General features: G+C 40.8%; 2 protein-coding genes across 5 annotated transcripts in view; one reads left to right on the top strand and one right to left on the bottom strand.

Annotated features, from left to right (window-relative positions):
• Positions 1–4,765, bottom strand: part of LOC309884285 (uncharacterized protein) — a 171,683-nt gene extending 166,918 nt beyond the window's left edge. For both annotated transcript variants that reach the window (XM_082773098.1, XM_082773099.1), the window contains exons 1-2: positions 4,580–4,765; positions 4,198–4,335 (exon numbers count right to left, since the gene is read on the bottom strand). The gene's annotated coding sequence lies outside the window, so the exon portion shown is untranslated. The remainder of the gene's footprint in view (positions 1–4,197; positions 4,336–4,579) is intronic.
• A 100-nt stretch (positions 4,766–4,865) lies between these two features.
• PTPN1 (protein tyrosine phosphatase non-receptor type 1) overlaps positions 4,866–18,511 on the top strand; it is a 42,677-nt gene continuing 29,031 nt past the window's right edge. The window contains exon 1 of one of the 3 annotated variants that reach the window (XM_082773088.1): positions 4,866–5,062. In XM_082773088.1, the coding sequence (XP_082629214.1) occupies positions 5,000–5,062 (63 nt within the window). In that variant the 5' untranslated portion in view covers positions 4,866–4,999. Of the gene's footprint in view, positions 5,063–9,812; positions 9,830–12,147; positions 12,412–18,511 lie in introns of those variants that run through there. The other 2 variants (XM_082773090.1, XM_082773089.1) reach the window with 2 other exon arrangements.

Genomic DNA, 18,511 nt, shown 5'->3' with positions numbered 1-18,511 from the left:
TAGAACCCATGTGCCCCTCTGCTCCATAGCTCTCCTTCTACCAAGACCTTCAGTACACAACACCACCTCTGTTGCCTAAAGATGCCTCGCTGCAATGGGAACACAGTGGTTCTGTAGCATTTAGGGCTTAACGCCATCTCCCATGATCACAGTCCTCAAGTGCACTGGGGCAAAGATTTTTGGCATTAGTGTATCAAATGAATTTTTCTGCTGCATGCTGATGAACTGTGATTTGCTTGCTCACACTCTTGTACTCCCACTATCTTCTGTTTATCTCCTCTTCAGCACAAACTCCAGCCTCTAGGGTATTATCTGTTCTCATTAGGAGGCAAGGTCAAGTGGACCACTTCACATGGATTAGAACTCACAGGAGGGCTTTCTCTGCAGTGAAGCAATGCCACTGCTTCTAACGGGTTTCAGGAAGAAGCTGTCCTTATCAAAAAGATGCCCAGCAGATTCTCTACTAGATTATAAGGTCTCTTAAGTAATCAGCCTAAAACCTGGAGTATAAAATTCTCTACCTGACCTCTTTGCATGCACAAAATTACCCAACTTTTGACAGAATTACAGCATTTCTCTTTAGTCTAAGCCTTCAACTCACAAATAGGTTCTCTTCACTTACATTCCTGACAACATACTCAAAGCATCAGCGATGCATATTCAGAACACACAGACAGGAGCTGTGGATGGGAATCGCCTTTCAACAAATCCCTCAGCCGTTAGATCTCCTGCAATACTGGGATGTGGCAGACCTGCATTCAGCTCTTGCCTCTGCCTGGGGAAACACAGCTTTCACAGCAGTGTCCTAACCATGAGGTTCTGTAGTCTGGTGAGGAGAGCCATTAGCCTTCCTTATCTTAAACTGTTTTGCACAGATTAAAGACCCACAAGCAGCAGGACTAAAAGCTGAGCCTCCTTTCTGTCCTAACACCTGGATTGCAGTAATTTTCTCCTCAACCCATGTCGATCCTAACTTCTCTCTTTCTACAAGAAAAAGTGATCTGGCTTTTGCACCTCACTACAGAATATTTCATAGTTTCTACTGCTTCCAAGTGTAGCCTTTCATCCTGAGTCTCCACTAACCATACTATTTTTATCGAGTTTAATTCTTAACCAGTTACCTCTTCAGGGAACTTTAAAGGTAGCTGAGCCTGAACATTAATTTCTGTACATAAGCTTAGTATTAAAAAAAATGCAAGCTTTACCATAGAAGACACATAGAAGATACCAGGCTTGATCCTGATCTTGCATACAGTTACGTAAATCAAGAATGATTTTATCACTGTAAAGCTGATGCTAACATCAGAACAAAATCAGTAGCAAAACAGTCTACACCACGTGACAACATCCAGTTGCACTGGATTTTGTTTGTGAACCTGCAGGTTCTTCAGAGTACCGAAGGGATATTATGTGAATCATTAGAGCCTTGTGTGATGTTGTAATATTAGCAAGAGCAAAATCAATGCAGAAACGAACTTTCCACAATAACATTCCCAAATGCTTAACTGAAACAAAAGAGAAAACAAAAGGAATGCCCAAGATGTAATACCAAAAGGACGCATTAGAGGATGAAAGTCTGAGCTCTGTTTAACATGAGGTTATGTTTCTGCTAAATAAAAGGAGATGTTAACATAGAATAATGGAACAAGGATGTACAGGCAACTGCATAAAGCGTGTTGAATGTGAATAAATACTCCCCAGTTGTACGCTGGAGATACAGCCTGCTAGAACTGGCTTAATACAACTATAAAGCTGTATTCAAAAATCAAACAGTGAAGAAACAAAATGTATCATATTTGCCAACAGTTTAATTGGGATTTATGACATTGGGCACTTTAAACTAGGCCATCTCAAAATGCTGAATATTGTTAACAGAAATGCAAATTAAAGACTTTAACGTGATTAAGCTGAGTATGTCATTTTATGGGCTTCAAATGAAATAAAAATAATAGAGTTAGTTTCATTGTTCTGTTAATGTTCATTTTAAGCCCAGGCTGCTTCACATTATTTTGTGGGTAGCTAGTGCCTAGTGTATATTAGGGACCATATAAAAATTACTATTAATCCCTACAAATGTTTAAAAAAAAAAAAAAAAAAAAAGGGAGGGCGGTCTCCCCAACTCAACAGGAGGAATTCTAGAACCTTCCAGAATCTTCTACAGACGGAATGCACTTGATGTTTTCATAAGGTGGCCTTATGTGCCCTTTACATTGCTGTAGCAGTACAAAATGTCAAAGATTTGAAGCTTATTGTTTAATATAAACTAGTATCCAACTGTACATGGTGAGCATCCCAGTTTGGGGGGGAAGGGGCTTGCTATGGAACAAGGAACAAGGGGCTTGCTATGGAACATGTCATTGCATGCAATTGTACGTAAAAATAAAGCCAAAAGGATTCAGTAGCATGCGAGCCAGTTATCTGTGCTTTTCTGAAATATGACTTAATGTATATCACTGCTGCAAATTGTTCTTTACCTCTTTTGTACAAGCATATATAGGCAAAAGCAACTGTTGACAACGTGGTCTATCCCCTCCAAAATTTCCAGTTGTGTAGCAAGAACTTTCATTGAACCCGACTGACACATTGTAAAGTGTTATTGGTCACACTTATTGCAACTGTGATAGACTGAGCATTTATGTAAAAAACTACCAACTTCTATAATCTCTTATTTTCTGGGTTACTCTGCAAAATCTACAGTAAAATATGAACTTGTTCAGGGCAATATATGAGCTTTTGTCATTCAAGACAATTACTGCTGTGACAAGAGTACACATTTAGCAGAACATACTGCTGACTGACTGAAGAACCTGCACTGCTTATATTTATTACACCCATTCAGGTGACATAAGCATAAAAGACTCTGTGCTATCTTCCTTTATAAAATGTTTACACATTGCAGTAATTCAGTTGCACGTAGCTATAGCATCACAAGCTCCGACCTGTTCTGGGCACGATCAGGTTTACACCTGCATGAACAATGGCCATCCACAGGCATTGCTCTCTGGGGACATTATAAAGACTTATCTTTCTGTATGGACTCACTGAAACACAGCAAGACTCCCCAGATATGTTCATAATTCTTAACCTTGAAATCACAGGAAAAAGGGAAAGCAGCAAAGTTGCTAAATTTGTCTTTATCTTCCCAGGTCCAGCAGGTTAAAAATTCACCACCTGTTCTCAAGATAAGGCTACTGCCTCACAGCAGCCAGATTAGGAGAGAAGATGCAGTCCCCTATCCAGTGCTTTTAGTGCCCTGAAAATCAATCTCTCAACAAGCGGAAACACTTTCATTCACAGGGCTAACATTGCATCTGCCTATTTCCAAAAATCAGGTCAAGAGAAAGCAGTAAGAAAAGCAAAAAAAACCTTTTTAATACCACCTGCTAATGCCTCCATGCTATTGTAGCACGTGATTAGAGAATAATGTTTCATTGTTTATCTAGCTTATACCATTTATCCAATTAAGCTGCTTTCTGTAGCTTGCCTTTACTGTTGGCATTCCCATTAACCCCTTCCCCAAATTCTGGGCCGTGCAGCTCATGTCTCTGACTAGTCCTCTCTTCCCAGAGAGCATCCGTTTGCCCTTTAGTAGCCCATTAAGCGAGGCTCAAGTAGGGTGGCACTTTGGGGCTGAACACTGAAACACAGAGTCTTCCAAAGACTCTGGTCAAATGATTAGGAAAAGCAATGGAAAAGCTTCTGCTAGCAGGAACAGCCAAGTGGTGCAAGGGCTGCAGCTAAGAGACGAAATACCTCTGTCTTCAGTGACATTGATATATCCTGCCTGTTGAGAACCTTACCACTCTGTCTTAAATCCATATTGTGCCTAGGGGATTTGTGAGCACATTCAATTGAAAAGCATCTACCACACGAACCCCCTATCTCATTTTGGCTCAGCACTGATGCTGCAGGGACACCAGGTACACCAAGCCTACACCAACCCTCAATAGCAACACGGGCACAAAGCCTGAGAAACAGTAATCTAATAAACAGAAGTTGGCTGACATGGGAAGTAAAATTCCTCACGTTGGAAACGAAGCGGGCTCTAGCATTACGCGTGGGATAACTGTGTCCATATGTTTGGAACGCCTTGTCTTGACCTCAGGAAGAGCACGTTGGCTCCCCAGTACCAGACGTGTAGGCTGAGGCTTTACTCAGTGTTGTGTTTTAGGGTGGGGTAGGATGGCAAACGTTTACCTGCTGGGACAGGACGTGGATAGTAAAGGCCATTTCTGAGTAGGAACACGAGAACAGAGGACAGGTGACTCAAATCCATTCTGATTTTTCTCATGGCACTCATTCCTTCAACTGACAGCACCCACCTCAGCGTGCAGCCTGTGTAAGAGCAAATAACAACCCCTCCATCTCCTGAACACACACAGAGCTGCCTCCAGCCCTCCAGGTCAGGGCACACCGGGGCTCAGCACTCCCACCATGGCCACCTGCCCGGAGGGACTGCTCCCCTCACAGCCCCTTCCCCGGGGGGGCGACAACTTTTGGCGGGCTCCCTGCCCGTCCCCCCTCACACGACCCCGGGGCGCTGCCCGCTCCCCTCACAGCCCTGCGGGGAGCGCCCTACCTGGCGGGGCGGCGCCGAGGCACCCGAAATCACCCCTTTTTGCCTCAAAGAGGCTCCTCGTCGCCTCGGGGGGGAGAAAGGGGGCGGCGGGGAGAGCGGCCCTGAGGCGAGGAGGAGGAGGAGGAGGAGGAGAAGGAGGAGGAGGCGGCCCGCCCCGACCCACCCTGGGGCGCTCTGGTCTACCCTCGCCCCCTCTCTCCCCCCCAGCCCCCCGGCTGCGGTTGTGGCCGCCCCGGACATCGCGTCGCCGGGGAGGGCGGCGTAGTTCCGGCGGTGGAGCGGGGAGGAGCGGCGTGCCGAGCCAGGCGGCGGCGGCCTCGGCAGCAGCCCGGAGCCCGGGGAGGCAGCGGGGTGCTGCTGCTGGGGGGCACGAGGGGGTGGTGGTGGCGGCCGGGCCGGGCAGTGCTCGGCGTCCCCGCCATGGAGATGGAGAAGGAGTTCCACCGGCTGGACCAGGCCGCCAGCTGGGCCGCCATGTACCAGGTGAGGGGCAGCCGAGCCGGCTCTGCCCCGCGGTGCTGGGGGGGCGGGGGGGGAGCGCTGGTCCCTCTGCCTGTACCCGCTGCTGAGGGCCGGGGGGGCTCTGCGCTGCGCCTCCCCTCGCGGCTCGCCTGCCCTCCTTCCCCTTTCGCTGAGGGAGGAGGAGGAGGAGAGGCTCCTGGGGGCTCCCCTCTGCCTTACCGAGCCCCTGGGGTCCCCGGGCAGCCCTCGGGGCGCTCCTGCCCCGCTGCTGGGGGCTCCTCGGTGGGCTGAGCGCGGCCCCGAGTGCTCAGCAGCCTTCCAGGGCTGCTTCCTGACCTCGGGGAGCGAAGCCCAGCGCCTGCTGCTTTCTTTAAACAGAAACGATGGCGAGCGGCGTTGCGCGCACCTAGGTTTTGGTCGCTGTAATAGCAGAGCGGATCCCCCCCCAAAATGGCTTGTTAGGGATACTCGTGCAGGGATCTGGTGCTGCTTTTTATTACTTGGTTGATTTAGCCTGGTTGTGACGTTCCTAAAAAGCCGTGTGGCAAACGGTTTTGCGATGGTAAGGTTACGTGCGAACCACGCACAGCTTCGGAGGTACGGGGACCCGAAGTTAGGCCCTTTGTCTTCAGCAAGTTCTGTGTGCGCTTATCCAAAATGAGGGCTGAGAGAAGACGAAGCATGCTAATGGCTGGGTGGATGTGCTCAGTCAGATCGGGCAGCATTACTGTAAAATCCATTTGAATGCTTAAGCTTCCACATTGCATATTCCAATGAGTTTTAAGATCATATTTGTAATGTAAAACTTGGGCTTTGCATCCCTCTCACTGTATTTCTCTGGCAATAGACATTAACAAAAAAAACTGGATTTACGAAAATGTAATAAATGAGCTTCAGTTTCAGAATTACTATAGGCAAGTTGTAAAAGCAGTAGCTTGCAGGATGAATATCTCCAGCAGTTTGGCAATTGGAGAATAAGCATGCAATTTTGAGTATGTTTTTCAGAAAAGCCCATTTTTTGTTAGAGGACTGCATTTCCTGCAGGGTTCCAGCACTTGCTAACTCTATCAGTTGAAAGTCATGTGCATATATGACGTTATGTTTTTGCTAAACTGTTCTTGACGATTTGGTGTGTTGCAGGCTCAGTGCTCAGGAAATGATTTTGAGTAATATAGCTCTGTAATGGAGGTGGTGTACTGCTACGGGTGCAACTGAGTTACAGAAGTGAAATGTATAAGGAGCTGTAAGATTAATACAGAATGAGGGCCTGTGGCATATTTTCAATGTAGCATTCAGTGATATTTTTGTCCTGCTTTCTTTGAATGATGTGACTCAGTAGTCTGCTCAGACTGGGGCACAGAATGAGGTTTGATTGAGAAATAACTTAAAAAAAAAAAAAAAAAAAAAAAGACTCCAGTGATTTGCATCCAACTGTTGACAAGCCTGAGAGGTGGGTTTTTTTGTGTTTTATTTTTTTCTTGCTGTTTGTATTTTAAGGTTGGTTAGTAAGTATGTGCATCTACATCATGTAATTCAGTTTCTAACTACATCCTGCTTTTAAATATCAGCTGTTTAAAATGACTTCTTGGCAGATCATGTACATCCAGAAGAACAATGTACTTCACTGTAATCCACGTTTTTGATGTCTTGGCTGGCATTAACAATGCTGTTTTCCTATAAATCCAATCTTTGCCTGAAGAATGGAGTAAGTGGAAAAATGTTTGTCATTGGTGCAGTCTTCTATTTCTAAAAAGTCTTCCAAGTTAATTGCACCACAGTTAATTGTACCACATGCTTCTAGTGCCTAGGTGTTATGATTGTAACTGCTAAAATCCAAAGAAGTTCGGCAGTGTTCTGAATGAAGCATAACACAGTTTACTAACAGAGTCACTTCCTCTTCTTTCTTGGCTAAATTTATTATTGAGAGGGACACTTGTCTGTTAGGACAGAATTAGGGAGGAATTACGAATACACAGGGAGGTGAAGCTAATTGGAAGGATGGCTGCAAGGAGACAAGTCTGGGTGCCACGTGACTTTGAAGAGTTAAAATTTTCCAAGCTTCTTTTTTTGGACAAGGGGAAGCTATGTTCAGCTATGATAATGGTACAGTTCTGAAAGAATAAAATTTAAGATTTTTTTTTTTTAGAGTATAAATTATAACAAGATGGGGACAAAAACATTTCAAAATGAAGAACTACTGTAGGTATTCGTGACGATTCTGCCTTGAGCACTGTATGGTTAGTGGAACTGTTCTCTAGGAAACAGGGTAAATGCAAATGAAGTTCTCAATGTTTTGATTTTTTTTTTAAAAACACCTAGTATCATCCCTTACTTTCATTTAGATTTACTCACTACAAGAACTGTGAGCCATGAGATCTTGTAAAGGTTGTTCAGAGGCCCAATACTTTAAAAGGGTCTGGGTACTGGCCTGCTCTTCTTTTGTAGAAAAGCATACTCAGGTCTCATTTTAATTATCTTATGATCTAAGCATAAGAAATGGTGAGAATGCAAATCTTACATTTGAGCTGCTGACCATTTTCCTTTAACTTACTGTTTTATGGACGAGGACTTTCATTTGAATGGATAGCAACTTGATATTGTGGTAAAGGTGTGCAGTCTAGAAAACAAATACCTAATGGCAGTTGAATGATATGCAGAGTGCATAAATACCTTTAGGAGTATCAATAGGAATGAAAAGCATTCATTCTGGAGATGTCACAACAAAAAACAGTAGCCCAAAGCTAAGAAAAGCACAGTTTAGGCTTGCTGTTTGAGGAGGAGAGACAAGATACAGGAAGAAATTTTTGACCAGAACATCAAAGGAATATTGAATCCTCACTTACTACCAGTGAATTCAATATCAGATTTTAATGGTAATTCTGTATTCAGAAGACTTTAAAAATTCTAGGGGGTGTTTTGGTTTCTAACTCCTCACACACATGATGGTATAATTAGATACTATCTTAAAAACACAACCCTCAAATACAGGTAGAGTTGCTTCTTGTGTTTGTATAAACTAGGTATGTTGATGTTAGTATGTTGGTTAATGATTTTAAGTTTGATGTGTTAATAACATTGAAGAGACCTGTGAATTACTTAGTGATCTAGCATTCAACTAGGGATCCTGTACAGAGGGGATGGAGGCAGACTCGACACTGTTGGCTTTCACTGAAACTTCTATGGGGACAGCTCATACTGTTTTCCGTGTAAAGGTAGCAAAATTATACAAAATCCTGTGTTGTTTTCTGAGTTACTGTAGTAAAATAAGAAAGACCTGGGTATAATCCAGATTTTCAAATATGTTCAGAAATGAGAATATTGAAAATAGTACTAACTGTACTGCTGTGTGCGCTTTGGAATGTTGAGGTATAGATAGTTACAGTTTGATTTGAGGCCTGGAAGAGGAATATTATAACTGTTCTCAATTTCTTTATTAATTTTTAAAGTATTTTAAAACTAATATTAACGTGACTGTTGCTATTTTTCCCAAACCTCTAAGCTAAGCTAAAGCACTATAAGATATGAAAGTTAATAAGCTTTACCCAGATTATGGGAGAGATGCAGAAAACTGCTGTTGTGTATATTTTGGATATTTCTCTCAAAAAATAAAAGATGTGGAAAGCTTTTTTTTGTGTGTGTGTACTCATTGTCTCTGGAAAAACATTAATGGAATATGTAGATAGATTTTAAAGTTGAGGGTAACAAACTGTAAAATGGTTGGCCTTGTAGACTTATAATATTGTGGTTGCGTTGTATTTTTAAAGTAAATGAACAGGAAGTTCTACCAGTGTTTTCGGTTTATAAGCTGCAGTGAGAGTTCAGACTGTATGCTACTGCACGCTACAAGCATTTGTGTTTCTCTTTTACGCTGGTGCTCACAAACTTTAAACTTCTTTGCAACAGATAAACTGTGGCGTGAACACAACTTATTACAAATGCATCTTTGTGCTCGATTCTGCCAGTTCTTGCTACTTGAAAATGCAGGTCTCTGCATGCATGCTTTGCCACTTCTTAACTTGTGCTATGTTGATTCATTCGAGGCTTAATTTAATTGGCTCTGGTTATGGAAAGCTAGTTTAGAACTGATAGTTGCAGGGAGTCTCTATTTTCCTACAGCACAGCTAAGGATATCCATGTCTTCCAGTGCTGTACAGCCACTGAATCTTGATAGAAGCATGGGAGAGACTAACGATGACAGAGTAAGTAGCTGAGTCTCTGCGGCTTGCAAAGTCAATATCCTCTCCGTGAAAGCCAGAGCTTACTTTCAATTACCAGTGCTGGTATCCTTTGTACCATTGAGCGTGTTCCAGGGCACTCGGCTGCGCTGGTTAGTTGTGCCGGTAACTTTTCCAGGTCAAGTCTCTTTCGTCGGCTGATAGCAAACATGCGATTGTGCAAGTCCCATTAAATTGAGCTACTAAGCAGCTTAGTTTTGCTTGTTTTTCAGACTCCAGGGTTTAAAATCTAAGTACTTGAATCCAAATCTTCGCTGATAGCATCGCTGTAAGTAGAGTATTTAAAAATGGAGCCCAGTGTTTCCCTATTACGGATTACTGTTAAAGGGATGGCATTTGCCAAAATTCTAGAAATTGTACGTGTGGACAGTACTTCACCTGCTTCTGAATACCTGTAAGAGTTTCATGTTTTTCCTGTGTTCTTCCACATTACTTATTCCTCTTTTTTTCTGTTTGCTGTAAGGGTATATACATAGAAGGAAACTGACAGTTATGGAGAATGCAGCATTTGCCACATGCCAAGTGATGTTAAATTCAAACAGAAATAGTCCCTGTAAGTAGAGAATAAAATGTGTTTTGTGAGTGGTACACTAAGTATTTTTGAAACTAAAATAACTCTTAAAATAAGCTGGGTAGGTTTCAATTAACAGTTCATCTTATAGGCAACTAAACATTAAAATGAAATCTTTTCTTGTAAGACTTGCTTTGCAAATGGATGTTCTCTGAGGGCTCTCTTTATCTGGGACGTTCTAGGCTGTGGTTTACACTGAAATATCGCTGCTACTTTCTTGTTAACAGATCACTGTCACCAGCATGACATAATAATCTATTTGGATTGCTAATTTAGCCTCATCAAATGTGAGAGAAACTTACTGATTCCTTAGAATTCAGAATTCATGTATGAATCAAAGTGGACATATTTTAATTAGAAGAAAGTGGAGTAGAAAAGAGAGTCTGAGCAGAAGAAAAAAGTCTGTAATAGCAGCATTAGTTTGAAGTCTTGCTGTCGTTTGTAGTCCAATGAATGTGAGAATTGGGCAGGTTTTATCAGTCACCAGATTTGCCACTGAATTGTTTTTACCATGGTCAAATAAACTAGTTTTTACTTTAGACTCCACATACGCAAAATGAGAACTGTATTCAGTAAAATGTTAGAGAGCTTTTTTTTAATAAAAAATTATTTTCATTACACAGAAAGGAAACCAAAAGTGTGCATACAGTATCAGTATTTTGTTATTGTTAATATATGAAGTAACTTTCTAGTATTTTTTTCTTCTTTTTTTTCAATACCTGCAAATTAGGTTAGCGCTGTGTGACAACAACTTCAGCTCCAGTAATGCTTCAGCAATTCAGAATCATATGTGGATTTTCTCCTGTGACTGTAGCCTTCCTTTGCAATTGTGTTCTCTTCAAAAGCAGGGGCCTATTGTCCAGTGTGGAGAAGGATCTGATCTGTGCAGAGTAGTTTTCAAAATGTGAGTTTAGTCAGAGGCTTAGTAGCGACCAGATGGATAAATATTTGAAAATTGAGTATTACTGCACAAGGCTAACAAGTTAAAAAACAAACAAACACCACCTCACACCTATCCGGAGTGGATAATCAGAACTTTCCTGAGTGTAGATTTTTATATATTAAACCCTGCTTAATTCTGTTAGTTTCTGCAATACTGATTTTGAAAAAGGTTAATATAAATTCAGATCTAAGAGTAACATTAGAGGATCATGCCTATGGTTTTATATCATATTCACAGTGTTGATTTGAAGTGTCAGCGTTCAGACGTTTTACTGAATTATGTAAATACAAAACTTTTTTTTTTTTTATTAAGTATTAGACTATGTTTGTGTCTGCAGCTAAACGTGTGTGGTGCATCACTACCTGTCAGGGGAGGGCTTCCTCAATGCACTAAATGTGTGCATTTTTTCCTAAAAGAAACCAGTTTATGAAAACGAAATGTAGTAACAGATTCTCTGCGATGTTCAGAAGTAATAATATGAACTTGATCTAATCTGTAAGCTTTGATGTTTACAGCATTTAACCATTGAGATGGTTTTTTTTAGTCATTGGTCAACTTGTCTCATGTTGATTTGCACAAGAAACATTTTTTTGTTTATCTTTCTGGTGCCAGTAGACATGCCCTTGCTGGTTTGGCTGGGAGAGGCACTATGATACAGCATCAAAATGCCTTTGTGTGTTCACTTTGTAGATCATGTAGTACAAACGCCAATTCATTTTCTACCAAGGCTTGTGAATTTAGATGTACTTTTTCTCTCACCCACGCAAAACACAGCTAAGATACAACAGCTTGCCTGTCATATTGTACCAAGAAAAAGTGATAAAAGTGATTCTTGGAAATTCATGTGATTCTGTTAATAGTGATAGCTGATCTACTTTCAAACTGGGTTTGTGCTTTCTACATTTAAGAGGAAAGTTCACGGGACAGCAATGAAAAATCTGATGTCCGTGGTCGGAAGGAAATTGAGCTAGCATAGTATAAGACTTTTGAGAAAAAAAAAAATCTTTTCTGATTTCTAGTTCTGCAAGTTCTATTTCCATCTGCTTTCACCTTGCCCAACACTTTGTCCAAGAAAATGAACTGTTGAACACATTATTTCCATAAGTAATTGTCTTTTGCATTCATAAGTAGTGTTAAAAGTAATGAGCTGGTTATCTAGGGCATCTGCCTGTGACAGCAGCATAAATACAGCCAGCTTACTTGAGAGGTCTGAATTTTTAACCATTGTAGCTAAAGCCTGTCTGTATCTTTCAACTCAAAATACTAACATCAATACTAGGACAACTGTTATTTCTCTCAAATTGTGTGGTGTTTAGTGTTTTTCTTTTTTTTTTTTTCTTCTTCTTTTTTTTTTTTCTGGTGACTTTTGTTTTTAACTTCCACTCTCTTGTCTCCTGCCTGTCCTTGCTGGCATGATAAGCTACACTGTACTCACTGTACTTTTAAGCAGGAGAATTTCTTGGTATCACTGATACTGAATACGTACCTTAGTTTCTGTTTTGTTAACCTCTGGTGTGAAAAAATATTGGGGCCGTGCTGCTTCCTAGTTGGGCAAGTCTTTTGTGAAAGAAAGTGAGAGGAAAAAAAACTTCTTGTTGAACCCAGCATTAATCTCATGGAGGTACGTTTTGGATTTAATTAGGTAGTATTTTGATACCTGCATTAAAAACTTGTTTTGGAGGCCTGTTTATCATTTCTAGGGACCGAAACTGGATTTCTTCTTTGCATGTCGGACATTTTACTTCCTTCTGTGTTGGGATTCAGGCCTTGAAGTAGTAGTTAGTTTTTTCTTTTCACTGCAGCGTACTCCAATGGAAAGAACAGCAAGAAGCCTGCTGCATTCCTTTACTGTATGTGCCTTTTCCCACCATCTGAAACTATAGTCGTCTCAGCCGTTGGTTGTTATAGATGCTGTGGTAACATGGTTAGAGGGATATAAAGACATCTTCAGCACTGACAGCAGACATCAATAACAAGAAAGATTGATTTCTCTCACCGGCTGTTAAGATATTGTTTAATCAGATTTGAATTGTGTGGTGCAGCCTTCTTCCTGTACTTAGAAGAAGGTTAAAACAGTTTCTACATACGTAGAAGTAGGAAATAAAGCAACAACAAAGCAAATTTTGTATTCTGCCTGTGTATGTAATTACATGAGAAATTCCTTGCTATTCCAGTGGACAGTGTGGAGCTGTGCGGGTCTGGCTGGAGGCAGAGTGGTAACTGAGCCCTCTGCTCAGCAAGCTTACAATACTTCTTGTGCTGAAGTAATGGCTTGTTGAAAAAGCTACCAGATAGTAGTATTTTGAACTTAAAGTAGCTGTTCTATTTGTGATCTTTCAGGTGCTTTTTCTTGTATCTCAAGTTCCCAGAATTTTATGTTTCTTCTGTGAAGTGCTTGATTCATCAAGTACTTGATGCTGTGAGCCGGTCTACAAAAGACACTCTGTTTCTCAGATTCTTTATATTTATTTGGAACAAGAACAAGTGGTCTACACATGAAGAGGAATGTTCTCATAACCTTCTTCCCTTGTGCACATTTGAATGCGAATTGCTTGTTTATATCATTGCTAATCCCACAGTAACAGGTTACAGTAGCATAAACAGTGTGACCTTTCAGTGTGATTGCAGGAAGTAAAATGTGAAATCTATTTAAAAAATGCATCTTTGACTAAGGAAGAGTATACTTCCTTCTTCTGACAGGAAAAATAAGCCATACTGGTTCAGATCTTGATTCCATTATACTACGTTGGGCCTGTTTTTTCCAATGTCTTCTTTACAGTCACTGCAGCTGCCTGAAGTAGGACTGAACCTCTGCTCTCCTTGTGTAAAATTGTGCATCCCTGTTCTGGTTTGCGCAGGTCTGAATGGTTGTGGGATGTGGGCTGCTGGGAAAAACAGAACTGACATGAGCAGGAGGATTTAGTAAGAGGAACTTCTTTTGGAAAGAGGGAGAGGGTGGGTCATTGGAGCAAGAACTGGAAAAATACTACATAGCTTATTAAACAGCCAAAATACATATGCACACGTTCTAGAAATTTTTTGAATATTTCCAGAAATGAAAGAAAAATTGAGGGTTTTAACCAGCAAGAGAGGATGGAGTGGACAGCTACCCAACTTTAGAAAATATTTTTGTGGATTATCTGTAACAGTTTAATTAAATTGGAAAGCAACAATTGTTACTTGTGTTCTTAAACATCAGGCTAAGCAGTCCTTTCACACTAAATTGCACTTGCCTGCCCGGAACTGTGCAATGCCCAGCAGTATCTGTGGTATGACGAGTGAGAATCTTGTTTCAACTTGTACAGTGTTTTCATTCCCAGTATTGATATCTTCTCAGAACTGGCCCAAAGTTTGCCGTGACCTGAGCAGTTCAGCCCTTGTACTGTTTCAGAACTGGTAAATATCTGAAGGACGATACATGTTGTGAACCAACAAACCCATCCTTTTATCCTTGTGCACTACATTAGCTGTGATTAAATTGGTAGTGTACTGAGAAATACAATATTGAGCTGGGGGGGGGAGGGAATTTGCCAGTGAGCGATATGACATGGATGGCTCATCAATAATTTCCCTTTAGAGGGCAATTGCCTCAGTCGTTTGAAGTAAGGCTGGGAGCAGGCCGAGGCTCCAAGGCCTGAGGCGATCGCTTGTCCTTGCTGAAGACGGGCTGAGCAATAGGATGGTGTGTGGGGCGCACCACTGGGTTCCAGAGCTTGTTCTCTCTTCCCTCAAACTCGTCTTGTTTTCTGCAGAGATGAAAGATTGGAACAGGAGGTTGAAAATATGTAAAATCTTTACAGCTGCTAAGTTACTGGATTTATTAGCCGGCACGAGAACATTGGTGGAGAGGTCTAATCTTACAACAGGCTTTTTAAAGCTTGTCAAGAGCAGGCAGAGGAGAAAGATTTTATGGAGATTAACTTATAAACAAGAAATTAAGGACAAGTAAGACATAGTTTGCGTAAAGCTTAGCATTCAGAACCTCAGCTAGGAACCGAATCCATCATGGTAAGCTTTACTTAATGGCATTATTGTACAGGCTACTTCTCTATGACTGACTGACAGCAGGAAATTCCTTATTATTTGTGTGCTAAGCTCTCTACCACATGAAGTGGAGCTGTAGGGTGGTAAAACTGTTACGTACTTATTTTTTAGGAGTAGCTAAATTAGTTAATAGTGCTACCTGGTTAGGAGCAAGCACTCAGACATTATTATGCAGAAATAATAAACGTATACATGAGATCTCGAATAGCAAGAAAGAAAACCAGCAAAAGACCTTTAGGGTTTCCTTATACTAAACTGTTCTCTAACAATGTCTTCCAGATAAAAGTATGTCTTCCTACAAAAGTCTGTCTTTGACTGGTTAGAGAAAAATAATCCAAGAGTCTTGTGAAAATGCTGTGCCCCCAGCACTGTTTATGTAATAGGAGGCACTTGTGTGTGACTCTAATCGTTAATAACCTTTATTTGTGGATCACTGCTCAGAAGCCTCTAGTGCAACAGTGTTTTGGTGGGGACTTGGGTAGAAAGGGATGTGAGGAGGTGAAGTTGTTGGTATTTTTTTAAGATTTTTGGAAGTTGCTTTTTTTTTTTTTTTCCATCTTCTCTCCTGTAAGTGTTCCAGGTGTGTGCTAAGACTGCAAAATGAGGTTGGAGGTAGCCACCAGCGGGTGAAGCACGTCTAGTCGCTGGCTGGGGCCTGCAGGAAGCGCAGCCCAGTGGAGCCAGAGGTGTGGGGAGCGTGGGGGGACCACAGGAGGAGAGGAGAGCTGTGCCTCCCGAGGGGGTGCTGATCACCGGGATGCTGCTTGGCCTTGCCAAATGAGCTGGTGTTCTCCCAGTGAATTATGTTAAACTCGCAGCATTAGCAGATGCATGGAGTGGCAAAATGTTGTTTATCTTGTCTGATCCATGCAAGTTACTTTCACTGACAAATCTGTTTCATTAGCATTGGGGAGGATGAAATAGGCCTTTGAAGGCCTAGCCCGGCTAGTTCTGCAGAGCCTTTCATGTACTGGAGTGCGGGGTGCTAATCCTCCATGCATTAGGATGCCTGTGCAAGTTCTTCTTGATTGTGTGAGGTGCCTGTTTAACACTGAGGCTTGTTTTTTGAGCTCTCAGTTGCTTTCACATGGGGAGAAGACGACCTGCACAGCTGAAGGGGAAAGCTCCCTCACACCTGCAGTGACGGTTAAAACAATCCTTAGTAACACCATTGGTTCTGTCAGTGTCTTAAAGGATTGCTTTGGAACTTGGAGAAATAATGAAGTATAGAATGAATTTTTGCATTAAAAGTATGGCTTGCTTTGGGTTAGTGGAGGAGTTGTAACTTTTCACAGGAATTTCTCAAGCTTTTTGTCCATAGATTTTCTTACAAGCTGTCTATTCTAGAGACACAGGTTTATTCACCTTTCCCATGTGCAAATTATTCTAAGTAAAAACCAGTATTGATACGCACTGCGACTGAAGTCTTAGTGTGTGTTTTGATTTGCATTTGAAGGGCAGCTGGTAAAGAAAAGTGCTCTGAAACCTAATTCAGACCTGAGTATCCTCTCCAAATGTGACTTCACTAAATCTAACATCTCTGCTGTCAGCATTTAAGGGTTTAGTTTCTCTTCCAAAAAAAGTATTGATTTTTCTTTTTTCTTAGAACAGTTTACTACTCTGAAAATAGTTGTGTAAACATTGAGCTTTAAGTGCAACTTCTTTTAAACCTTGGTGTAGAACAGAGGTGCCCAGCCATTCTGTCCTGGAGCCATGTGAAGGCTGCACAGCCAGGTTTGTCCCTGTCATCGACCAACGTGCTTATGCATTTGGCACATGACACATTCAGCCCTTACATGACCCAGCAGCCCTATAGTCAGGTAAATGAATGTGTAAACTTGTGTTGGTGGGGCAGGGGAGATGGCACCAGCATTTGATTTCTTCCAAAAACTGTATTCAATCTGTAGGTAGTGAGGAGCTAGTTGTCTCAGGTTTAGAAAGCTGTAAGCTTTTTTTTTTTTTTCCTAAGTAAAACTAGTGTAGCTGTTTTTGGGTTACCTAAACATGTATTAGACAGCTTGTGAGACAACAGGAGTATCCCAATTCTGCTTTATCTAACATCTGTTTTCAGCAGTACTGTTTGTTCTCAGCAGGTTTTTGTGTGCATTGCAGTAGCTTGGCAACCTGTAGGTTGCACCATTCAGTGATTTCAGTAGGCTTTTAATCATCACTGAAATTTTCCTTTCCAAATTTGAATATTATAAGGATAGTGAAGTGGGTATCTGTGATTATAATAGCAACAGAAATGTTAAGCAGATCTCAAATGAAATAAGCTGCTCATCTAGATTTGTCATCCAGTATATTTCTTCAAATTTCAGTTCAAAAGCCTTTCTTGAAATTGATTTAAGAAAGGGATACTTGTAACTTTTTTTTTTTTTTTTTTTTTTTTTTTTGCAAATGATTGTTAACCAGTTACAGTTACTTAAAGTACCCAAAAAGAGATTTGGGAATTGTATGCTGAAAGAGGTTAGGTACTAGAAGGCATGACTACTTGCTGGTTCTCATGTAGGAGCAAAGCTTGAGTTTGGCCTCTCTCTGCACGCAGAGGCATGAACATGCTTTGCGCAATCCTGTTAATCGTACGTTCTCTTTAAACTTGAATCTCAGTATGTTAGAAATGGTACAAAGCTTTTGCTAATAGTATAAAGAGTACAGTTCCATTGCCTGTGTTCTCACTGATGTCCCTTAGAGTGAAGTGTTCATATGCCATGTGTTAGAACCTGCTGGGATTGTACCCTTATTTGTAGGGAAGAAACAATACAAGAGGGAAACCCACTTATATTATGGAATTGGTACTTTTCATAGCATATGGTTCACCATTTTTAATGAACAACATTTCTTGTTACTAAATAAATCCAGTAATTGCCCTCATACTTTTAAGTTAAAAATTGCATCTCAAGAAAGCCAGTAAAATAACGTCTTATAAAAACATCTTCAAGGAAATGAAGTTTACCACTAAATAAGATGTAGATATCTTTAATAGGTAATGTGGAGTTCACAACTTCCTATTTAACAATTCCTGCCACTTCCTTTCTTGTTTGCTTTAGTACTTCCTCTACATACGAGCTCAAAACTTTGAGAATCTTGATGGAACTTCTAGAAAGTTGGAAATAAGGCTATTGCCTGTCCCATAGGATCTTAAACACAAAAATAATACTGTTATGCTCTAAATGTTTGCCACATCATAGTCATGGTGAGACTATTCCCTTAACTTTTGTAAATATACTAGAAAGTGTTACTTAGCTTTTAGATTTTTGGTGGGTTTTTTTGCTTTTTTTTTTTTTTTAATCATTTATGCAACGTGACACCTCATGGCCATGAGAGGAAACAAATTGGTTTAAACTCTGACTGCAGCTAAGTAGTGTTTCAAAGCAGTGCACAGGGTTTACTTGAATTAGAAATAACTCCTTTCTTTTTCATATCAAACATTTATTGGTATTGCTTTGTTTGTCCTTTTAAAACTTAAACAAATTTTTATAGTTGTTATTCATAACTCTCTCTAGAAAGAGTAGGTTTCAAAATATGCCTTCACCAATATAAATTATTTTATTATTCTTTTACCTTTCTTGTTTATAAAAGTACTAATAAAATAACTGAGTTAATATCTATAAATCAAAAACATGATGGCTTAAAAATTGCTTATTTTGTGATGCTAATTTTAAACTCACTGTGATAAT

The sequence above is a fragment of the Aythya marila genome (assembly GCF_965140915.1).
Source record: "Aythya marila genome assembly, chromosome: 16".
Classification (NCBI taxonomy): domain Eukaryota; kingdom Metazoa; phylum Chordata; class Aves; order Anseriformes; family Anatidae; genus Aythya; species Aythya marila.
This window is presented reverse-complemented; position numbering and strand designations above follow the sequence as displayed.